This window comes from Fukomys damarensis, unplaced genomic scaffold, assembly GCF_012274545.1.
Source record: "Fukomys damarensis isolate Sample0158 unplaced genomic scaffold, DMR_v1.0_HiC HiC_scaffold_19, whole genome shotgun sequence".
Taxonomy (NCBI): Eukaryota; Metazoa; Chordata; class Mammalia; order Rodentia; family Bathyergidae; genus Fukomys; species Fukomys damarensis.
In genome coordinates, this window is record NW_022900931.1 from 29486223 (window position 1) to 29511079 (window position 24857).

Here is a 24857-nt window from a genome sequence, read left to right on the forward strand (position 1 = left end):
ATGAAAAGCAGCTTATATCACTTTAATATATACACATATACGTACATTTTTCACTTCAAACATTTTATTGGGCAATTTTTGTGTTACTCTTCAAAAACATCAATGGTTGCATACTTCCCATCACCATCCAATCTTTTAATCATACATTTAGGTTATTTTTGTACTTGGAAGTTTTATAAGTAATGTGATGAACAAACAACTTTCCTGTCTATTTTGCATACCATTGTTGGGTTAGACTGTAGAAGTGAAAATGCTTAATATACATTGCTAACTGCTTTCTTATATGATTTTCCCAATTTTTACAGACATCAACAATATATAATGGTGTAAACTGAGTTATTTATGACATCTATCCTTTTTGCATTGAGTCTTGGTGTTTTAATTATCAGCGTAAGTCTCAAAGATTTCAGCCCTTTTATATTGTGATACTTTTCACAATGTTATATGCCTGTTTTCATAGTTTTAATGCTATACAATCAAAACAGAACAGTCTGTAATGACACAGTAAACTTCCAAGTATAGAAACTGTTTTTTAAGATATGTACAAGTAAGCAGATGTAAAAAATGTTCTGTTCTGACAAAGGATTACAATTGAAACATGCCACTGGCATAGTCACAGATCTGGAAATAGAAAAGAGGCAATACAAAAACATTTTCTAAAAATGTGACTTTGGTATACTAGTGGCATAGCTAAAACAACATAATACACGGTTTAAAATAAAGCCCTATCTTGGACAGTAGGAGGATTCCAAACATATTAACTAGACATATTAGTCACCTTAAATCCTTTAGGAATGAATGTTAAAATCAATTATAAACCCTAACAGAACAGTGGCCTTTCAGAGTTAGATTTGGCCTGTGTACTGGCATACTTTTTCTGGGCCTGTCTCTCACAGTAAAGTGGGAGTTGGATGATGGTCTTTAAGGTCCATTAAAATGCAGTGCTTAGCTTCATCCTTTATCACTGAGAAGGTCATTATAATTTAACAGATTCAACAGTAGACAAGCTGACATATATAGCAGTTGTCATAGCATTAAATTTTCTTCCTAGGGTTAAGTGTTGTTAAAAGTGGAAAAAAACTTGTTCTCACCGATTCCATGCCTTACATTTATGAGAATTTCGCTAGCCAAGTAAAAATTCCTCATTTCAAAATTTAAGTGGACTGGGTTTGTATTCAGGAAAATCAATTTTGTTGACTTAGTTCTTGACATTTAATGTGGCTTATTCAGTATTCTGGTTAAAGTTGATTTATCCTGTGTGTGTTTCTCCCAGGATCTATCACAGCCTGTTGTATGAAATACCCACAAAGTCAGCCAACCTACCAGCACTTACTATTTGCAGAACACAGTGTTTGGAAACTCAGGTGATGAGCAGAATGAAAATTATGTGGTTCTCCAGAAATATTCTGGAATGAGATACAAAAAACTGTATTTAAGGTTTTCATTGAGCTATATTCTCAACTGATAGTGTGGCATTATAAAAATGCCAGAAAGTTGGAGACTGTTCAGACTATCCCAAGAATTAAAGGCCTTTTAATTTCTCTTTGTAGAGTGGCCTCCCTGCCTGGTGTTGTGGTGCGTGACTATAATACCAGCACTAAGAAGGCGGAGGCAGGACAGTTGCCAAGATTTTGAGGTCAGTCTGGCTATATAGTGAATTCAAGGCCAGCCTGAACCACATAAAAAGACCCTGTCTCAAAAAAACAAAAACAAAAAAAGCAAAACAAGGGTAGCCCCTTCATTCTTTGCAATTCCAAGAATCAAAAAATGTAGGTAAACACTACAAATTAAAATGACTTCCTTTGCCTTGTTTTCCATAAAATCTGTTTTGTCTGTCTCACAGAGGAGGATGACCTTTTTGATGACCCTCTGCCAGTACCTTTAAGGCACAAGCTGCCATACCAGGTTACTCTTCATCCTGACGTTATCTTGCTGACTGCAGTACAACAAAACCAGCCTGAAAAACTGAGACAAAGCACAGGATGCTGTGAATTGGAGAGTATGCAAAGCTCTCTTCTGGCCAACTTCATAGACTGTGAAGAATCCAATAGTGAAAGTGAAGAAGAGCCAGAAGTCCCAGAATCACTGCAGGATCTGGACCCTGTGACACTTCCCCAGCAAAAGGCGGATGCAGATGTGCCCCAGTGGGAAGTGTTCTTTAAAAGAAGCAGTGACGTTACCGGCGAGGGTTTGGAAAACTTTCCTTCTTCCACAGAGACAGGGAGATCTCAGTCACCCCAGCTTTTCAGTGACTCCGATGGAGAATCAACCCACATCTCTTCCCAGAATTCTTCTCAGTCAACACACATAACAGAACAAGGAAGTCAAGGTTGGGACAGCCAGTCTGATACTGTTCTGTTATCTTCACAGGACAGAACTGGGGATAGTGCCTTTTTGAACAAAGGTGCCCACAGACCAAAGGCCAAGGACAGTATCCCTGCCTCTCAGATGGAACAAAATGTACTTTGCTCAAAGGCTATTTCCAGTGATGTGAAAAGCAGAGATCAAGACATCACTATAGTTCCCAGTATGGAGGAACACATACCTGAGGAAAAAAGGTTGCCAAATCATAGCACATACCCAGATTCACATAGCTCCTCTGATTTTGAAATTCCCTCAACTCCAGAAGCTGAACTACCTAAACAAGAACATTTACAATGTTTGTATAAGAAACTGGCAACAGGTGAAAGTATAGCAGTTGAAAAAAGAAAATGCTCATTTTTGGATATTTAATAATTAAAACACCCTTTCCTAGAGCAACCATTAAAAAGCTTTTACAAGTAATTAAGTCTACTATTGCAGTAGATCAGTTACAGTGGAATAAAAAATGTTCAGAGTAGCCAGGCACAGTGGCACATGCCTGTAATAGCACTAAGGCAAGCTGAGGCAAGAGGATCAAAAGTCCCAGTCCCACTTGGGCGACTTAGTGAGACCTGGTCTCAAAAAGGGCAGGCAGGTGGGTGGTGGGTGTGGGAAATATACAGCTAAGTGCAAAGGTCATGGGTTCAATCCTCAGGACTAAAAAAAATTCAAACACTAAAGGCAACAGTAGAGGTAAATGGGTGGGGGGCCCCAGCATGTGGGAGGCAGAACTATATCTAAACATCTCAATAATTACGCTAAATATAAATATGGTCTAAGTAACCAGCAAGAGAGAGACTACTTAGATTTAAAAAAAAAGCTACATGGTGTCCACAAGAAATTCAACTCAAATGCTATCTCTAGATTAAAAGAAAGGGGAAAAGATACATGTGAACAAGTAACTAAAAGAAAGCTGGAGTGGCTGTATTAGTATCAGACCATTTCTTAGTGATGAAAGGTCCAGTTCACTGAGAAGACATAATCCTAAATTTACATACACTTAATAGCTTCAAAATACACAATGCAAAGACAACTGAGACAAACTAACACAACTTTAGAGGTTTTACCATCCCTCTCAGTGAAACAACTAGAATGTACACACACACACACACAGAAAATAACAAGTATGTAGAGGAATTAAACATCACCACCTAACTGGGTCTTACTGATGTAAGACACCACCAAAACAGCAGCAAGCACCTCAAGCTCTTGTGAACATTAACTAAAGACAGGCTATCTTGGATCATACAGACATTTAAATTGGAATAAATTTGGACCTACTCCAATAAACTGATGGCTATAGGGAAAAAAAAGCACCATATCCCAAAAGCTGTTTTATCACTTAAAAATTGTGAATTAAATGATAAAATTATAACCACAAAAATTAGGACATAAAAAAATGCTTAAAAATTAAATGGCTAAAGTATACTATGTTCTGCAAGTCAACATCTTCATAGTCCACAAATGTGAAGATTTAATAAAATTTTGGACCTATATATTCATAAATATTTTGGTATGCTGACATTTCACAAATTAAAACAAAAGCAAAGGCATCACTTAAACTTCTGTGGAGTTTCACAAGTTGGAATCACAACTTGCAAATTAAAACAATGATATGCACCATCACCATGATGCACATTAATTAGGCCAAAAAATACTGGACCCATTAGACTCAGTATATTGTTAAATTTGTGTACATTCACTAAGACTTAAGACTTAGTTTTATTTCTTTAAGTTGAGACAGGGTCTTGCAATGTAGTACAGGCTGGCCTCGAACTCTTGGTGATCCTGCCTTGGCCCCCCAAGTACTGAGATTACAGGTGTGCCCATCATGCCTGGCAAGACGTAGTTTTAATAGTATACCTTATGACCCAAGGCAGGTGTTCTAAAAATGCTTGTAAACATTCTGGTGGCTGTACTACCATTTTATAATTATACCATTATTTTCATTATGTATGGATCTGGCACAATTCTGGGTGAATGAATTCAAGGGCAAAGAACAACACAATATAATCAACATTCTTGTACAGTTTAGAGCACAGTGATAACTGGCATGTTGCTTTCTCTGTGATAAAGCTGTAAGTTTTTTACACACTATATAAACTTTAACCCTTATAAACCCCCACTGAGGTAGACAGGAGACTAAGGCACACAGGTCAGTTCATATAACTAGCAAGGGGCAAGTCCAGGATTCGAACACAAGCAACTTGGCTTTAAAGTCTGCTCATAATGCTAGAATGCCACTCAAAAACAGCATAAAAATGAGCAGTATTACTTATAGTGGCAATCACATTTTACTTCATGAAATCAGACAAAATGAAGAAACAAGTGTTTCAAAACCCTAAGATATAATAAGAATCCCAGTGGCAAGCCATGTTTGCCTTAGATTATCAAAATGTTAATGTCTGTTTAAATATAAACTGATTTTTTAGTTTATAACTTAGTTTATAGTCTCCCTGAAATTGAAGATGAAATACTTTTAAAAACAGGTACAGTTTGAGGCCTAGCACAGCTGGATAATCTTGAGTTTGTTAATGTTCCCTAACCAGCCTAAGCCTGTTATATAGGGATGGAATATAGAGACAACAGCACCACTTTAGAAATTCATGAGAAGTGCATGAATGTAGATAAAGGGCCTGAGCCTCAATGAATATGACTGTTCAACTCTAAAATTCCTTTGCATTTCCAGGCAGAATCTACCGTAGTACATTTCAGTACCTGGTGACTAATAATGTTCAAAAACTTTCAGTATAGGATCCATTCTGTTGAATTGTACTTTTAATATTCAAATGAATGGACCCTAAAAAACAAAGTACCATTTAAAGGAGTTACATAAAAACCTGTGTCAGTACTCAGGAATACAATATCTTTCTTCAGCCTTTTGGAAATCTTGGCAAAATATTCAAAAGCAAACAAAGCTATGTCATACCAAGTGGAATACCATTAAATGCCAAATTAAATTTATTTTGCTTGAGACCGTTGAGTTAAAAAAAAGTGTAGTTTAAATTTTGTGAATGTGGCCAGGCATATGGCACATGTGTATAATCCACACACTCAGGAGACTGAGGCCAGAGGATCACTAGGAGTTCAAAGACAGCCTGGGCTACACAGTGAGACTCTGACTCAAAAATAAAAATAAAATTTGCATATAGGAGGAAAATCCTGAGTGCTAGTTCTGTATCACAATCCTACATAGATCCTGGAATTACAACTTGTACAGTAGATCTGCATTTTAAATTTGCTGTTATTGTTACCTTTGAAATTTTTTATATTGAGAACAAATTTTGATATCATTAGCAAGCACAAGTAAAGAAACAGTGTTGACTTCCTAATACTTAGAAGTCCCAGGCTTCCTTTAAATTGTTTCTAAAGTTACATAGTATGTACTTAAAATTTCAAAGACCCATGAAATTTCTCACAGTTAAGGGCAAGGCAGAACCACTGGTTTACTGAAAAATCTTTCCTTCTGTGCCCTGCCTCCAAGTTTACATTTTTAAAAACCAAGACAGTAGAGAAGATCAAGTAACTAGATATGAAAAGAGTGACTTTAAAAAATTACATCATAAAACTGTAAGAATAGTAATGAGTAAACGTGGCCACTGGGGGGGGGGCAACCTGTAACCCTATATAGTATGTTCTCACCAACACTGACTCATTTTTCATAAAGAAAACACAAGAAATGCCACTAAAAAATACTTTTTGACACATCCTGAAATTTTTGGTTAGGAGACACAAGGCCCAAAACATGTAAATAATTTATCCTATATTTAAAAAGAGCAAAGTGAGGGCTGGAGATTTAGCTCAGTGGTTCCAGTGCCTGCCTCGCAAATGCAAGGACCCAAGTTCGATTCCTGGTACCAAAAAATAAATAAAAAGAGCAAAGTGATAGCAATATAATGAATAAACTACAGTTTCCCTGAAAACAGGTTAAGAATTAAAAAGATATTTGAAGTGCTGCATTCCTGAATTCAGTTCAATCTTACCCAAGCTTACTGTAGACCATTAAAACCTAGAGCAGAGAGCTTAGGAAGACCTTAACTAGGGAAACCAAAAGCTAATTTGCTGCATTTATCTTCATATTGGATGCCATGAGAAATCCCAGCATCAGAGAAAGTTTTTCCTTGATTGAGGTTTTACTGCAAAAGTGGAAAAAATTTCCAATTTAGTCTTTACACAGTAGGTCAACTAATAAAAGGTCTCATTTGGGCCAAGGTTAAATTTATCACATCTAGAAATTCATGTATAAAACAAGTTATCAGTTCAAATATACATTACTTTTTTAGATGAAATGGAAATATAAAAATGGTTTGGTGGAAAGGAAACAATAAAACTGCTTGTGGGCCGGGGATTTAGCTCAATGGTTTTGCCACCTGCCTCGCAAATGCAAGGACCAGAGTTCGATCCCCGGTACCAAAAACAAACAAACAAATTGCTTGAAATGAGAGGATGTATGTCAGTGCACGTGACATTATTACTTGGTACGGCTGCTCCCTAGGGAGTGGGGTCAGGTTAGATCAGAGGTGCTCAACACGGGGTCTCCTAGTTCACATACACAGTGATGCCCTCAGAGCTCTTTACTTCCACAGAAGGAGCTCCAAAGAGCCCTCCCAACCCCACTGTCCTGTCCTTTCATCCTTTCAGAGTATAATGGTCAGCCAGCCCTTCCAGACCTCTCAGGGCCTTTTGGAGATTTTTCTTCTGTAGGATAAAAAATCTTGAATTACAGGTTTAGACATACAATCTTCACAATGATTTAGATTCTTTCAAAATATGAAATCAAGCTGAAATATTTCATACTTTAAATTTCTGTATTATTAAGATGAAAATATTTTAATGAAAAAGTAGAAAATAAGTAAAAATTCAGTATCACTTGTCTCAAAGCAAGAACAGTGACTATTTAATAGGAATGACAATATAGTAATAAAACCAGAACTTGTATATTTGCCCAAACTAAATTAGCTGTCTTTGCAATCAAAATATATAGCAAGATGAATGCTTCATCCCAGCAATTATTACCTTTTTAGTCTAACACTTTTCAAACACAGAAGGGGGGGGCACCTCTTCGCTTACACAGACTTCGGTAGGTACATGCTGATCTGTAGTGTCTTCCATATCTGGATTCTAATTACCAAGTGGGTCCGTTTCAAATTAGCCATTGTGACTGAGTCTTCTTTATAGCAACAGTAACATATTTGGCAGATGTCTTGAAAGAGGAACTGTAAATTAACAGAGTGTAATCTTGATAATACGAAGAGTCCCAAATACTTTTAAAAAGTGTAAATATTAGGAAAAACCGAACTACAATGACCATCAGCTCTACTTCCCTAACAGTCAGTCGAGGTAACCTCTACACGTCACAGCTCCACACCTGCACACAGTTCTGACCCTTTTTTTGGCAGGGCTATGGTCAACAGACTCTGAAGATGTATCTCCAGAACCTGAATAGAAGAGAAAAACAGGGAGGGAGGGAGGGAGAGAGAAGACAACTTATAATGAATTGTAAATTTCCTCTTATTTTAAAAGTAGCTAGCAAGGATGCTTACCATTTGAGTTAAGTTAACTCCCAAAGAAATGTTAGGCTTTCCCTCTGTGTATATGAATGTGAACACTGAGAGACAATTAATTGCAGTTTGTCTTGAAAGGACAATGTGTGCTCCTAAGACATGCAGCTTATGTTATCAGCCCGCATATGTGAGAATGGATGCCCAGAGTGATGACTTGATGCTCACTGGGCAAGTCCAATACAGAAGCTTTTTCTTTTTTCTTTTTTTTTTTTTTTTTTGGTACTGGGGATCGAACTCGGGTCCTTGCGCTTGCGAGGCAGGCCAGAAGCTTTCTTTCCACACACTAAGCACACAGTGAGGCCAAGCAATCACAATATGGAAAGGACTTGACATCATTCCCAGAAAAGCAAAATGTTCATATTATAAAATAACACCAATAAAATTAACCTTTAAAAGCCAAATTCAAGAAGGAATGGAATAAGCTTGTAATTTAAATCATATTTTCAATTTTCTGAATATACATCTCTAAAATATTTGCATATGTGTGTGTGGTGCTAGGGACAGAACCTAAGGCCTCAAACATGCTAGGTGAGCATTCTACCACAATTCTTTAATACAAGTAGTATAATATTGAGAAAAGATGTTAGAATAAATCAGCTTCCAAAACTGTCCTGAAAAACAAAAGAGGTGACACAATGACTTAGAAGAAAGAGCATTCCCTGACCAAGTCAGGCTATCAGATGAGCTTGGGACATTAAGTAAGATCATGAAATCTTACAGCTTCAATGTCTTACCAGTCTGGTTCAGATGGCCGTGATCTTTTCCTACTCTGATGTGATTTTTCATACCGAAACGAACATCAATGAAACTGTACTTGAAAACCATACCTTTCATTTGGTAATCAAAAGTTAGTTCTTCTCCAGCATATATGGTTCTTGTAGAAAACAATGCTATTCGGGGAAGACGAGTATCGAGGTTATCGATGAAAACATTGAACACCTGAAGATTTGGGTCACACTAAAAAGAAACATTGAGCCCACTTAAGTAAAAGTGACATGAATGAGCTCATCATGTGCCATATAAAATCTTTAATTTCCCACAGTATTTAAATTTTAGGGGAAATTAAGTTGCTTATTATGACACACATTTAAAAGTATCATTTTCATTTTAAAAACCATTAGACATAAAAGTAGAGAAAACAATAATCTGCAAGCATCTACTCTGCAATTTCAACCATTAACATCTCGCCAATTTTGGTCATCTAGTATCAACTTACTTTCCTGGAGAACTTTAATACAAATCCTGTAACTATGATGTAACTATTTCAGTAAGTCATATACTTCAAAGAACTAGAATAACTATGTTAAAAATCAAACCAACACCATGAAACTCCAATTTTATACTGCATGGAGTTCCACTGCTTAACCTTTGCAGAATTTGTTCAGTATTTTGAGAACTCTACACTAAATTACAAAATATGCAAGGAGAGATCTAGTAATCATACGAAAAAAATCAAAATACATATTTGTTCTTGAAACAATCTAGTCTGGAAGTACAGTTGTGCCTCTTTATCTACAGGCTATACATCCATGGACTCAGATTCAACCAATCTCAGACTGAAAATATTTGGAGGGAAAAAGGACTTCTAACAAGTATGGACTCTTTCTCTTGTTATTCCAGAATCAATGTAACAAATATTTCCATTGCATTAGATATAAGTAAACCAGAGAAGATGTAAAGAGAGAGCATGAGAATTACATGTAAATACTACACCATTTTACAAAGGGACTTGAGTATCCAAGGATGTGGGTACCTGCAGGAGTTGTGAACCAATTTCCTGAGATACTGCTGAGAGATGACTATCAGGTATAGAAGGTGACTCTGATGCAAATTTATGACTAAGAAAAGGCAGGGATTTAGTTCAGTGGCACCGTGCCTTCCTCGCAAGAGCAAGGTTCTGAATTTGATCCCTGGTACTGAAAAAAAAAAAAACATAAACAAAAACAAACCAAACCAAACCAAGTTATGATTAAGAAATGAATTCTTTTAAGCAAAAATTTAAGAAAATCAGAAAAATAACAGGAGAGCCAGAATCTATTTACTGCTAACCATAGACCAGTTTTTTGGGATGCAGTCCATCAGAAGTTTAACATGGCTATATCCTTGGGCCGGGGATTTAGCTCAGTGGTTCTGGCATCTGCCTCATAAGCACAAGGACCCGAGTTCGATCCCTGGTACCAAAAAACAAAACAAAACAAAAAACCATGGCTACATCCTTATGAATACAGATAGAAAATCTCTGAGGAACATTTCCTTTGTTATTTGTAACACATCTGTAAGATGGAGATAGTATTAACCTCACTACCCACCTGGCACTTAGTAGGTATCCAGTAATCATGAACCACTGCCTTCACACATGCCAGGCAAGCTCTCTACTACTGAGCAGCACACCCTGCTAACTTAGAAATAGTTTTTATGGGATTTTAAGATTCTGGAGTTAAGACTGTAGTTCTACTCTGCTTTCAAACACTAAACTTTAGGAAAAATACTAATTTACAATTTAGAAAATTAGTTCTAAATACTTCCTTTTTTTTTGAGACAGGGTCTCACTGTATAGTTAAGACTGACCTGGAACTCACTATGTTGCCCAGGCTGGTCTCGAACTCACAGCGATCCTCCTGCCTCATCCTCCGAGTGCTGGGATTACAGGCGTACGCCACCATGCCCAGCTCTAAATACTTCCAATACTCTACAAATCTTCAAATTTTATAAATGTGTTAACATGACTACATCTAAGAAAATAATTTATACAAGGTCTCCAGGGGATATCTAAAACCACAGATAGTACCAAACCCTACATATACTAGGTTTTTTTTTCTTACACAAGTATACTTATGATAAATTTAATTTATAAATCAGAAGTCATAAGACATTAATAACAAAATAAATACAACTATAACCCTATTATAAATAGTAATAACAAATAAATAATAACAAAATAAATACAACTATAACCCTATATTATACTATAGTTGTACAATTATGAAGTAATTGTAGTAAGAGTTATATAAATGTTCTCTCAAAATATTGTTTTACCTTTTCACTTAAAGGAAGCACTTTATGGTTTCTAAATGGTCAGCATCATTATTTTTGTGCTATTAGAGTGATTATCAAGTAAAGTAAGGGTTACTTGAACACAAGTGCTATGACACTGCAGCAGCTCATCTGGATGAAACAGCTATTTAAATGACAAGTGCACAGATCACATGCTCAAGATGACCGTGCTGGACAAAAGGATAATTCATGTCCTGAGCAGGGTGCAGTTGAACAGTGTAAGATTTTATCATGTTAGTGCGAATTCCTTGAAGTTTAAAACCTACAAATTCTTTTTCTGGAATTTTGTACTGTATAGTTTTGGACTACTCTTGACAGGTAAAAATGTGGGTAAGTACACTACTGTACATTGTCAAATTTAATTATACTAACTTCTGTGAGACACTTATGGAGTTGCACGTGAACTCAAACAGTTTACTCCTTAACTCTTCTGCTTACTGTTTTCTCCTGGGACATGAAGATATTTTACCTTTTTTTTTTCAAGACAGGATCTCACTATGTATTTAAGACTGATCCAGAACTCACTATGTAGCACAGGCTGGTCTCGAACTCACAGCGATCCTCCTGCCTCAGCCTCCCGAGTGCTGGGATTACAGGCGTGCGCCACCACACCCAGCAAAGATATTTTATCTACCGTGAAAAGTTACTGCAAAGCTTCAATGAAGTTACATAGGAAAGGATTCTTATAAAACACCATATTTGGTAAGCATTTAACTGTTTGTCTTCCTAACAGCAGTAACATCAGGACTTAACAGATAAGGCCTGCATGCTGAGATACTTGGGAAGGACCTACAATTCAAAGATAATTACTCTTCCTTATAGAAAATCATCAGAAACTACTAAGTTGAATTATTTGTCATCTATAATTTAAGTATTCTTCTTACACTATGATTTACAAAATGTGACACATTTCCATATCGAGCTGCATCCACTGTGAATTCATCCGATTCGTAGTCCAGATCAAAGAGATACGTGATTCCTCTGTTGTCATATAACTGCCCCCGTCTTTCAGCTTCTTCACTTGTGATTACCTAAAGAAAAATAAAACTAAAGTACATTACGTAGCTATTGCAGAAATTTATCCATAAATATAGAAAGTGTGATCAAAATATACAGTTAAATGTTAAAAATTTTTAAATTGCAGTAAGACATATTTCCATTAATCCCTTCAAAATATAGCCCCCACCCCACTCCCAGCTTCAAACACTTACCCATCACTTTTGCCATTACTGGAAGTAGTTCTGGAACTCCTCTTTCCTGTCTTTGTTTTGTTGTTTTTTGAGACTGGATCTGTGTAGTCTAGGCTGGCCTTAAACTCACTATGTAGCTCAGGCTGGTCTTGAACTCATGGCGATCCTCCTATCTCAGCCTCCCAAGTGCTGGGATTACAGGTGTGCGCCACCTTGCCCAGCTCTTTTGTGTTTGTGAGGCATGTTCAAAGTACAGTATAGTGAATGCTGCCGCCCACTGCCGTCCAATGGAAGGGCAATCTCATAAAAAAAAAATCCTCCAAGGGCCAGGGATTTAGCTCAGTGGTGCCACCACCTGCCTCACAAGGGTAAGGTCCTGAGTTTGATCCCATACCAAATAAAATTAAAAAAGCTATGTAGCTATAGGTGTGTATATAACTGAATGCAAAGGACTACAATTTACAAAACAGTAGAGAAAGTCCTGTTAAATTTTCTGTCAGCTGTCTGAAAGTTTTGTTTTACTGGGGATGTAACAGTGGCAAAGTGCTTGCCAGGCATGCACAGGTCTAGGTTCCATACCCAGTATCACCAGCTGGGAGGAGGTGTGCAGGGTGGACAAGATGCAAACATCACTTACAGGTCTGCTCTTAACATAGCTTTAATCAGGAGATCAGCTCAAGAAACCAAACATGTCTGAAGTGACTCATCTATCATCATTTTATTAAGCCAAGAGAAGGAGCGTGACCGAGTAAAATCTAGTTTGCTTTTTGAGATGCAGTCTCACTGTCCCATCCAAGCTAATCTCACACTTTTGATGCGCCTTGCCTCAGCCTCCTGAGCACTGGGATTACAGGTAGGTCCCTTTGTGTTCTGCTGAAATCTAGTTCCTGAGTGACAATTTACAGTAATCTGCCATTGTCTAAAAATATAAAGATCAACTCAGGGATCTCACTTAATTTCAGGATTCTGGACAAATACAAGTGAAGCAATTTCAAATAACTTAAAACCAGTCAAGATTTGACAACTGCAGACACACAGCCACACCCCTCTCCAGTCACAGCTCAGTCCGAGGCAGTGAGGTACAGAGTGCTTATTCTGGAGTTTTGAGTCCTGGCTCTTTACTCCTGCTATGTATCCGTGTGATCCTAAGTTCCTCAATTTTTCTGCACTTCAGTTTCTTTGTCTACAATAATTAACACTACTATTTCAGAGTTATTGAGAAGATTAGTGAGTTAACACAACAAAATGCTTAGAATAGTATCCAGCATATGGTAAACGTTTATACTTATACATGACATGTATAAAAATAAATCGTTGCTCGGTATTTGGTAATTTAATGGCTGAGTTACAGTGTTTGATTTTATTATGACTATAACAAATGCTTCTGTATATATTTTATAATACATAAAGCATTCATCTATAATATATGTTGACAGAAAATACTTTTGCTAAACTTAACCATATGTGTACAAATAAATAAGCTGCAACCTTCAAGTTTTGAAGTCTGCATGTGTTTTGATGTAATTTTCTTATAGGACTTCTTTATAAAAATGACAATTATATTTTAAAATTGATACATGCTTGTTTAATAACTATGACTGGGTTTGAAAAAATGACTATTAATTTTGTCAATGTGAAACCTACAACTAAACCTGGAAATAAATGTTTACAATCTGAACATGATAATATAAAAATGTACCTTAAAATGTATTTATGTTATTGAGGTAAAAGTAACTTTTCAAAAATATAAACCTTACAGGCACATTATTTGCTATATGATAAACTGAACGTACCTCTCCAACGTATTCCATGACAAAACTCATTCTTTTAATCTTCACAAGGGTCTTTACACCCCAGCCACAGCCATTGTTAGTTCGAAAGATGCAAAGTGAATACTGTGTGCCCTTCTGTACAATCCTATTGGGACAGTCAGGTCCACATAGGCACCTTGAATTGCATTCGTAGATGGGAGTACCAGGTGGGATTTTAATTTGTTGGTTCTTATTATAAGCAAAGACAACTCCAGCTTCAGCAGGACAACATTTCTCAACGAAGCAATCTGTGCACGAACAACCAAAGGTCACTTCATTGACTAAGCTGATTCCAGGAGCTGGTTTGTATTCATTAATATAGTAGAAGTCTATAGGGGGGCCCTCTAAATCAACAGTATTTTCAACAAATATCATTCCTTTATGATTCTTTCTTCTGTTGAGTTCATCTTGCCACTTCTGCAGAGCTATCCTTTGTTTAGCTTTCTTTACAACGTACCGAGCAATGGCAGGTCTCAAAGCTTTGTTATTGTCTTTTGGAATTATTGCTTTGCTTTTCTTTACCTGAGATAAATAATTATGCTTGTCATTAAAGAATTGCTGAAGCAGTAATGGACACTTGAGATTTTGCAAAGGTTCCCAAGTATTTGTAGAATGTGGCCATCCTTTCCATTTTACAAGATAATATTCCATATCCTTAAAATACAAAAGAAAATGCAAATCAGATTATAACAATCCCAATTAAAATAAATGTTTCTAAGAACAAGCTACCCATTATCATTTTTCTTTTTTTTTTTGGTATCAGGAATCGAACTCGGGTCCTTGTGCCTGTGAGGCAGGTAATGGCACCACTGAGCTAAATCCCTGGCCCATCATTTTTCTTAATAATAGTTCAGAATATGTAGAGTGACAAGTTTCTAACAGATAAGATACAAATCGTACAAATGCCCTAAGAGTATTTATCTGTGACCCAGGTTGGTGTTTTATTTGGCCACTGTTCTAAGGCCTACAATTTAGTACTGTCCAAAGGACATGAAGGAACTTACATTTTTTAATGTCACAGGCACATGTCCCCTTGGTATTCTGAAGACACACTGTCCAATACAGTCACTGCTAGCCACATGAGAAACTGAAATGCAGCTAGTCAGAAGAAAGATGTGCTTTAAGTATAATGCACACTACAGACTCAGTACCAAAAAGAGTATACTATCTCTAAAATTTTAATCTTTTTGAGGGTGGTACTGGGGATTGAACTCAGGGAACTGTCATATCCAAGTTAAAAACTATTCTACAAAGCTACATCCTTAGTTCAGTATCTCTAATTTTAAAAAATACCAATTAAACACCACCGGCATTGCAAGCACAAGGACCCGAGTTCGATCCCCGGTACCAAAAAAAACCCCACAAAAAAAAAAAAAAAAACAATTAAAGGTTGACATACTTTGCATGCATTGGATTAAACAATTTTATCTGTTTCATTTTACTTTAATATGGTTACATATCTTTTTGTTTATTTGTTTTTGGTACCAGGGATAGAACTTTGGACCTTTTGCTTGTGAGGCAGGCAGCAGAACCACTGAGCCAAATCCCCAGCCCTGGTTACGTAATATTTCTATGGACAGCACTGTTATGGAAAATGCTGACCTTATTTATACTTATTGATGACTAGGGTAAGTGGCAGTTACTCAAGCCACCAAAAAGCAAATATTTATCACTCAAGACTGCTGCTGGCCATCAGCAGCCTGGAATCCTGTCTTTTTACCCTAGTGACCCGCACTTTGGGAGGCTGAGGCATGAGGATTTTAAATTCAAGCCCAGTTAGGGCAATTTAGTGACTCAGTGAGACTATGTCTACAAAACAATAGGCTGGGTATGCAGCTCAGTGTAAAGGCCCTGGGTTCAGTCCTCAGCACTGAAAAACAAAAACCAAAAAACCAGCAATTAGGTATAAACAAATTATTTCATTCACTTTTTTTCATCCACTAGAATATTTAACACATAACCACATGCCCTAGGGTAAAATAAGCTCATAAAATGCTTCTGAAACACACTGCTATTAAACTCTACTTGACAGATTTTAATTATCATTTTAACTCATGAACACTGAAAAAGTTGGGGATAAATTTACTTTCCTGTGAAAATTTTATGGAAGACTTTAAGGATGTATAGGATAGTTGCTTTAACATCCATTTTTTCCCTTGGTGGTGAGACTGAACTCAAGGCCTCCTGCTAGGCAAGAACTCTGTGACTGAGAAGTACCTCCAGTCCTTGTTCATGACCTGGAAGGTATAGCCCATAGTTTTTGGCATGTTACTGAGGCACAAATTGGGCCTCATGTCATGGTGACAGATCCACAATAAGCTTATTTTATCCCCACTGTCTATACCTTTGTATTTAGGTTTTTCCCTTTGTTTTTTACTACTGAGGATCCAACCCAGGGCCTCATGAATGCTAGGCAAGTGCTTTACCACTAAGCTACATGCCCAGCCCAAGTTTGTATCTGTACTTTAATGTTTATTATATTCTATTCAACAAGCAGTAATTTTTATGAATTAAAAGAACTTTGCTTCTTTTATGAAAACTGGTCAAAATATTTTGTTTTTCCTATTACAAATGTTTTAAATTGCTGGATGTGGTGGCACACACCCCTGGTAATACCAGCTACTTGGGGGGGGGAGGCTGAGGCAGGAGGGCTGCAAATTTGAGGCCAGCCTGGGCCAAGTTAATGAGCTTCTTTCTCAAAAACAGAAAGAAAAAGAAATCAAAAGAAATTAGTGTTGTTGCTTAGGATGCATGAGGCCTTGAGTTCAATCCCTAGTACTGTCAAAACAAGCAATTATGATCTGAGAACATGCACAAAAACTGTTATTTCCAGGAAATACACATTGTTGCCCCCCTCAGGCCTAGATGTACACTGAAATATGTGTGTCACTTGATTTCTCTTTCCTGCCAGGGAACAGTCAGGGACAGCTGTTAGCAGGTACCTCTTTGCACTGAAGCAGGTATGAGATCCACCTGGCAGTAGCTAGTGTGTCTAGTTCCCTCAATTGCAATTTCTGATGCCAGAATAAAGTAAGGTAACCTGTCCTTTTCCCGCCTCTGCTACATACAGCCCTGAATTATGCCAGATGTTGCCAGAGAACAAAGAAAGAAACAGAAGTACTACCTTTCAGTTAGATTAAATTATCACCAGCACAACTAAAAACTGAAATCTGTCACTGAATTTAATTCAAAACAACTTGTTGTTTAATCTTGGATGATTCAATTGTATCTTAAGTGGCTAGGTTTTTAATGTTAAACATATTGGTACCTACTTAATTTATGGATAGTAACTGTTTAGAAAACATGAATGCCTTTGGCAAAATGTATAAATACCAGCAGTATTTTGTTTTTGGTTTGTAGACTTGCCTTTTATAACCATTATTTTACTTAAAATTCAAAAATAATATTCTGTGAAAAGCATGTTTACACACACACACACACACAAACACACACACATTGAATCACTGACTCATGAAATAAATTTAATTAAAAAACCTAAAATTTCAGCCAGGTATGGTGATGAATGTCTGTAATCCCAGCACTTGGGAGGCTGAAGTAGTATTGCCACAAATTCAAGGCCAGCCTGGACTACATAGGGAATTCATGGCCAGCTGGAACTACACAGCCAGACCCTGTTTCAAAAAACAAAACAAAAAAAGAACAAAAAACCCCCCAAAACCCCTAAAATTAAAAAATAAAAATAAAAAAGCTCATAGACTATATATCGCTATATTTTTCTTCTTCAAAGATATTATCCCCCACTATCTGATATCAGTTAAATTCATTAACTAATTCATAGTTTAGTATCTATGTTAAGTAAGTATATGAATGTTTGGAAGGTATAATGAAGGTATTACAGGCCTTGAGAAATAAAACTCTTTGGAAGAGAAGGCAATAATGTGAAACAAACATCAAGGCAAGGCAAGATAATTAAAAATGCTTAAATAAGAATACCACTAGAATATAAAGAGGGAGTCAGTATAGATCAGATAATCAGAAAGTAAACAGAGAAAGTAGAACTGTGAAAGACTGAATTTGTTGGGAAGGGAACATGTCAGGCAAGATGAGAAGCACAAGCAAAAGCTTGAAGCTAAAATTGCATTAAAGTATCCAGAAACAGCTAAGAGATGGATTTATCTAGTTTTAAAGCTTAGAATGCTGAATCAAGGTAAAATGCAATGTTAAGGCAATAGCAAATTCCAGACACCCTTGAACACTCGGCTAGGTTTATCTAAACCTTACTGTTGGCCACTGACTCTTACAATTCTTAGAAATCATGTGTTTCAGGGGAGCTTTATTAAATAAAATACATTTAACTCCATCTTGCTAACAAGGAACGGTTTTACTAATTTTTAACTGCTGAATCAATGAATTCTTTGATCCTCATTTAATCTGACCTCTCTTATATCACCTTTGCCTCAGGGCTTCGCTTCCACGATTTTCTCTTCCTTCTTTCTCCTTTTCTATTTTCTCTGCCGAGTGCTTCCTTGTCATTTAAACAATGCAGATATCAGGACTTTGTCCTCTGCTCCTCTTCATACTAAATAAGCACTTACCCCTTTGGAGAATCTGATGAGGATATGAACCCTCCCATAACAAATATCACTTATGTAACATTTTGAGTTATTATAGAACATTTAGATTTTAGGTTAAGAATCCTGCTCTACATGGCTGGCTCTCTGTGGGCAACCACAGTACTCCAGTGGTTTAAACTATTGCTTATATGCTGATGATTCCCCAAACTATATGCAATCTCAAATATATAATATACAGTAGCCTAGTTGATGTCCAATAGGTTCCTAAGGCAATATAGAATACCACTGTCCATCCCAGACTGATTTTTTTTTTTTTTTTTTTTTTTTTACAAGGGTTTGACCTCACACCCACTTGCAAGGCAGGCAGCAAAACCACTGAGCCAAATCCCTGGCCCTCAAACTGATTTTTTCTGTATGCTTCACCATGGTAAATCTTACCCATCTACCTATGCTGAAGCTGAAGACCCAGAAAACAATCTCATTTCTTTCTCCTCAATCTAATCCATCAGAAGGCTTCTTTAGAGATGGACTTCTTGTCTAATACTCTCATCTGCCATTCTGGACTAAAGTAATTTTTTTTTAATCATTAAAAAATCCACAGAACCACTTATCCTGCTTTCTTGCTTGAAAATTATTAATTCCATTTCATATAGAATAAAGCCCAAATTTAGTATTATAACAAAAGAAAGCCATTCTTAAATTGGTTGTTTATGCCTCCCTGGCTCAACTTTCCATCACAGCCCCATTCATACACTGCCCTCCTGCCACTCTGAACTATTCTGAACTATTATCAGTATTGGAACACATCACTTTTCTTCAGACCCTTTTGCTGCTTTTTTCTCAAAGTTTTCTCTAATTAGAATGGTCTAATTTGCCTCCTAAACACCTAGCTCAGTCTTTTTTTTTACATGTAATAGAAAACATACTCATCATTTTTCTCTAATCATCTTTTGAAACAGCTCACACATCACCACCCAAGATGAACTGATCACTGCCATCTTCCTTCTGTTCCAATTTCTAATTTAAACTATAGGCTACTTGTGAGAAAGGATGGAATTTTATCCTTCATAGCTCCAGAATAAGCACAACTGCCCATCATCTCAAGCTTTGACTAAATGTTTCTAAACACATAACCAAAAATGTAACTACTAGCATATATGTAACATGAAAGTCATAACTAACTATATTATTTTTTGAAAGAATACACCCATTAATCTTAATCTGGAGACTACAATTCACAGTTGTCAATATTTGTTTTGTCATTTGTTCACTGTCTACAGCCCACATGTAGCACTGAAGCTTTAAAAATTACGTATCTATTAGGACAAAAAATGTCCTATCTTTCCATTGGTTATTTTTCCTGCCAATTTTGGAATAACCATCATATTCAAAATTGGTGGTAGAACAGCCTGAACCTGATTATGAAAACACCAGAAGTCCTATGTGAGCACAGCTGAGAACTATTATGGTCAGCAGGAAGTCACTGGATTGTATACTAGTGACTGATAGAGGAATTTTGAGACTTGGGGTTAGAGATTCGGCCCTAAAAAAACTGACTCATAATTTTGGATAAGTCCTTTTTAGTTTTGTTTTCATGAGCTCTACAATTCAAGTTATAATTTAATGATTTCTATGATATTCTAGTTCTTCAAAAACCACTCTGTGTACAATCAGGCTCTGAGGAATATTAACCTATTGTTATATATGGGCTATTCTGCTTGTCAGTGTCTGGCAGCAAGTGTACATCAGCAATCCTGCATTCTCTAAAATGTCAGAACTGTGGGGAGTGTTCCTCAGCCTGACTTACGGATGGAGAAATACCATCAACGTGTACAGGACCCTGATTCCTCACTGCTAAGTACATCAATACCTACAGCATTGTCAGAAATTACTCTGTATGAAGAAATGATATAGTGAGAATACTGCTGTAGAAAGACCACACGGCACTGAGAGCAACATGACTACAATTTACATGCACTGGGTTCAACTAGCCCCCCTGACATGAGTTCATGACATCAACAACCTTTCTGTTTCCTCAGGCAGTATTCTTTGCATTTCCCAAGTTGGCTATTTCAGAACTCCCCTAGTCTGTTCAAGGTCTCCATTCCACTACTTCCTTCCAGTATTTTCAGTAGCATATGTTTGTTCCCAGTTTCCAGCTTTTAAGGGATAAAGAACAGAGAAGAGGGATTAGATGCAATAGAAGATACTCATTTTCTCCATCATTTTTCTCCCATTTTTTCAGTTTCTCCATTACTACGGGTTCTGAGGTGCACGTTCAATTTGCGTTTTAAAAAGTAAAATAAAATGAAACCTCTTTTGAGATATAAATGCTCTAAAAGACATTAAGAGATATTGAAAGAGGTTTATAGGGTGGAAGACTTCTGTTTAAAGCCTTGCATTCAATTTTTTAAAATCCCATGCATCTCTTACTCAAAAAATTTTTAAATAAAATGTTAAAAGATACAACCCTGATATCCTATCTTGCCTACTGTCTCCTCAAAGCTAGGACTCTTGGAAAAATGGTCCATACTACTTGACTACTTTTTTTTTTTTTTTTTTTGGTACTGGGGATCGAACTTGGGTCCTTGCATGTGCAAGGCAGGCAGCGAAACCACTGAGCTAAATCCCCAGCCCTACTTGACTACTTTCTTACAACCTCCTTATAATTTGCCAATTTCTTTTGGCTTGTCTATTCATGCTACAGAAACTGAGGGCACCAATGGACCCTGTACTGCTAACTTCCATGGACTTAGTTTTTTAATCCACTGCTTAATACTGCTTTCTTGACAGACTCTCCACCGTAGGCTTCCATAATTTACTCTTCTAGTTTTCTTACTATCTTTCCTGCCAGTTTTCGTCTCTTTAAGACCTCTTCCTGTAAGGACCCTTCCTGTTCTCAGAGCTCTTCACTAAGTCCTTGTTTAGTCTCATCTCTGCTTTCCTGGACTACTGCAACAGCTTCTTGCCACCTTATCCATTTAGGGCCTAACAGCCAAAGCAATGCACATCTCATCGTGCACTCTGCAGCTTCACACCACTCCAGAGCTTCCTACTGCCCTCAAGCTGAAGTCCGAAACCCTGTGCTGGATCCTACCCACCATTCAGCTTCACCTCACTCCTTGGAGACTGGGTCTACTCACACATTCTATTCCTAGAGAAGGTCAATCTGTCTGCATCAAGACCTATCCTCACTTATTTTATTCTTTAGGGCTAAGTTTAACACCAGTGCCTCAGCAATACCCACCCACTCTCTCCAGAATAAATCAGACCTTTGTGTTACAAAGGTACTTAGGCCAACTAAGATTAAGTACTTGGTACAAGCACTGCGTCAATACTTTGTTCTCATGTTATCAGGAATCGTACCTCCATGCTCTTCAGGGCTGAGAGCACTAGTGCAGGACAGTGAATATCTTCTGTTAACGAATAGGTAACTGTACACATTCTGCAGAGTGCAATCACGATCTTTTCGCTAATTACTTCAAGATCTGTGTTTCTAATTAGAGCTCATTCTTGATTTGGAACCACATTTCTGACTTTTCTTTCTCAAACCCAATCTCATTCCTTTTCCCATATTCTCAGATCCTGGTGAAGAGTAATGTCTACATCACTTCTGCCTGAATCAGAAACCTTCATTTCCTAGATGTGGAAATGCAGACCTCACCTGCCTCTGACTACAAAGCACAGGATTGTACAATTTGTAACTTTACTAAAAACAAAACAAACTCTTTTCTGGTCTCTTCAGTTCAAGCACCACCATTTCTTGCCTGGGTCTCTCTACCAGCCTTCAGAAAACATGGTCCTGCAAACAGCTCCCGTCCTGCCTATGGACTTTTTTCAATGCAGGGCAAAGTCTCTGAATTTCAAGCCCAATGTATCACTGCTTAGAACCTTTCAACTGGCTTTGCCAGGGCCTTTCCCACTCCCACTTCCTAATACTCTGCTCTTCAGACAGATACCACGCTGAATTTTAACACCTGTCCTTCTGGGCTCTAATAGGCTTCCTCTGGGAAGCTTTCTGTGATCTATTCTCTAACCCGGTATGCATACATATATCTCCTACAGATTTCTTTTGTAATGGGGATTGAAGACAGGGCCTTCACTATGAGCTACAGCCCCCACCCTTTTTAAAGGTTTTTATTTTGAGATAAGGTCTCACTAAGTCACCCAGGCTGGGCCTGTACTTTCACGTCTCCTGCCTCAGCCTCCCTAGAATGCTGAAATTACTACCCTGCCCAGCTTCTTCCAGATCTTGTAATGATGCCTGCCACAACACTTATTCGTTGCAATGATTATTTGTCAATCATTCTCACTAGGTTGTGAGTTCTTTAAAGTGAGAAACTGATTCTTAATACTCTTTATATTCCCAGTGACTAATGAAATACCTGGCACACTGAAGAAACTCAAACATCTGTTAAATGAGTCTACAAGCAAAAGAAACAGGAGATACCAGTCAACAGAGTGCTTCCTAAGCATGAAGATAAGAAGGTCTGATCTAGTAGTTACAGCAGAGATTGGGGAAATGAATCAAAACACAGTTCAGCTCATTAACTACTAACTAAGGCACAAAGGTGCACAAGATGTTGAAGGAACAGAATATAAGCTGTCTGTTTTTAAGCTATGTTTCCAACAGTGCTTGGCTTCATAGAAGGTGCTCAATAGATCTTACCTAAATGAAAGAACCTAAGTATTTGTCCCAGAGAGGTAGACAATAGGGAACCATTAAAAGGCCTAGGAAGGCCCTAATGTAATCAGAGCTGGGCTTAGAAACAACTATAATGGAATATAGTACTAAGACTATATTTCATGAACTAAGCAGAAAAGGCCACATAGGAAAAAGGACAGCGCCGTAAGCTACCTATCTTGAATATACAAAAGAAAAAGGAGGACATGTGTTGAAAAATACTGGCTTGGCTGGGCATGCTACATGCTTGCTATCCTAGCACTCAAAAGGCTGAGGCAGGAGATTGCTATGAGTTCGAGGACAGTCTGGACTATATAGTGAGACTCTGCTCAAAAAACAAAATGAAACAAACATGTAATAATGGCTTAGAGATTAAGTATTTGTGCTAGGTGGAAGAAGAAATAGGGTGTTGAGGACATATATGAGCAAAGTTACTTATTCCAAATCAAGAAAGCTAAAAAGCTGGGTGTTGTGGTGCATACCTGTAAGCCCAGCACTTAGGAGGTTGAAGGAGGATTGCTGCAGGTTGGAGGCCACCCTGGACTACTTAGTGAGTTCAAAGCCAGCCTGAACTATATAGCAAGACCCCGTCTCAAAAACAGCCAATCTCGTAGGCCCACATAATGTGTGGTTTTTATATAAAAGGTCTGAATAGGCAAATTAATAGACACAGAAAACAGATTTAGTGGTAGTCCAGGGCTTAGTGTGAAAGGCTATCGGAAGAGATTTAAGAAGTGACTGCAGAGGGGTTTGGTATTTACTAGGATAATGAATAATATTCTAAAATTGACTCTACACATGAAGATTTGAGTTGTATACGTTAAACAGGTGAGTAGATTGATAACGTGAATTATGTCTCAATAAAGCTGTTAAAAAAAATCAAATGACACTGAAGGTAAATACAGTACAAGAAATACATGAGTGAAGGCAAGGTCAAAGGAAAATTTCTGAAGGTTGGAAAGATATGAATATGTTGACTGACTTAAGACAAATCAGTAAAAACACAGAGCTTAATGTTAAAAAGACACCACAGATTACTCAAAGTCCTAGAAGGATAGATAGAAAAAATAAAAATGATGACATCATTGAAGAAAAGAAAGAATAAAAACTCAGATAAGTGGTAATAAAGGTACAGATAAACTGGTGGTAAAGAGTTCATACATGAAGGATATTTTCATTGATGTTTAAGAGGTCTTCAACTCTGAGTAATAGGGGTAGAGAAAGAAGTCCATAAAAGTAACAAAAATTAGAAAAACTGCTGGCATGAATGAGAAAAAACAAAAAAAGAAATCTTGTTGATTGTATGATATTCTCAGCCAGACTGGTCAATTCAGAGTTTGTAAACTGAGATAGTAGATGACTGGGCTATCTCACAAGTTGAAGAATGCACAGTGCAGATGAAAATGCTTGATAAGATCCATTGAGAAGGGAAGGTAATGATACCAAAGGAAGGAAGTAGGACATTTCAAAGAACTGGATTTAATGACTGATTCAACAAAAATGAAGACAGAAAGCAAAGAATTAAAGCAGAAGTCCTGGCTGGGATGTGGCTCAGTGGTGCCACACCTGCCTGGCAAGCGTAAGTTTGAACCTGAGTCTGATCCCTGGTATGGCAAAAAAAAAAAAAAAAAAAAAAAAAAAAAAAAAAAAAAAAAAAA

The 24857-nt window shown here is 37.2% G+C and overlaps 2 protein-coding genes across 20 annotated transcripts in view; one reads left to right on the forward strand and one right to left on the reverse strand.

Moving 5' to 3' along the window:
• Positions 1-3577, forward strand: part of Dclre1c (DNA cross-link repair 1C) — a 41826-nt gene extending 38249 nt beyond the window's left edge. For 14 of the 18 annotated variants that reach the window (XM_010641948.3, XM_010641963.3, XM_010641954.3 and 11 more), the window contains one exon: positions 1844-3577. In XM_010641948.3, coding sequence (XP_010640250.1) covers positions 1844-2733 — 890 coding nt within the window. In that variant the 3' untranslated portion in view covers positions 2734-3577. Of the gene's footprint in view, positions 1-305; positions 367-1273; positions 1637-1843 lie in introns of those variants that run through there. The other 4 variants (XM_033765605.1, XM_033765607.1, XM_033765608.1 and 1 more) reach the window with 4 other exon arrangements.
• Suv39h2 (suppressor of variegation 3-9 homolog 2) overlaps positions 336-24857 on the reverse strand; it is a 25509-nt gene continuing 987 nt past the window's right edge. The window contains exons 2-6 of one of the 2 annotated variants that reach the window (XM_010641947.3): positions 13963-14634; positions 11864-12010; positions 8753-8882; positions 7378-7799; positions 336-6497 (exon numbers count right to left, since the gene is read on the reverse strand). In XM_010641947.3, the coding sequence (XP_010640249.1) occupies positions 7693-7799; positions 8753-8882; positions 11864-12010; positions 13963-14631 (1053 nt within the window). In that variant the 5' untranslated portion in view covers positions 14632-14634 and the 3' untranslated portion in view covers positions 336-6497; positions 7378-7692. Of the gene's footprint in view, positions 6498-7377; positions 7800-8136; positions 8883-11863; positions 12011-13962; positions 14635-24857 lie in introns of those variants that run through there. The other variant, XM_010641946.2, reaches the window with a different exon arrangement.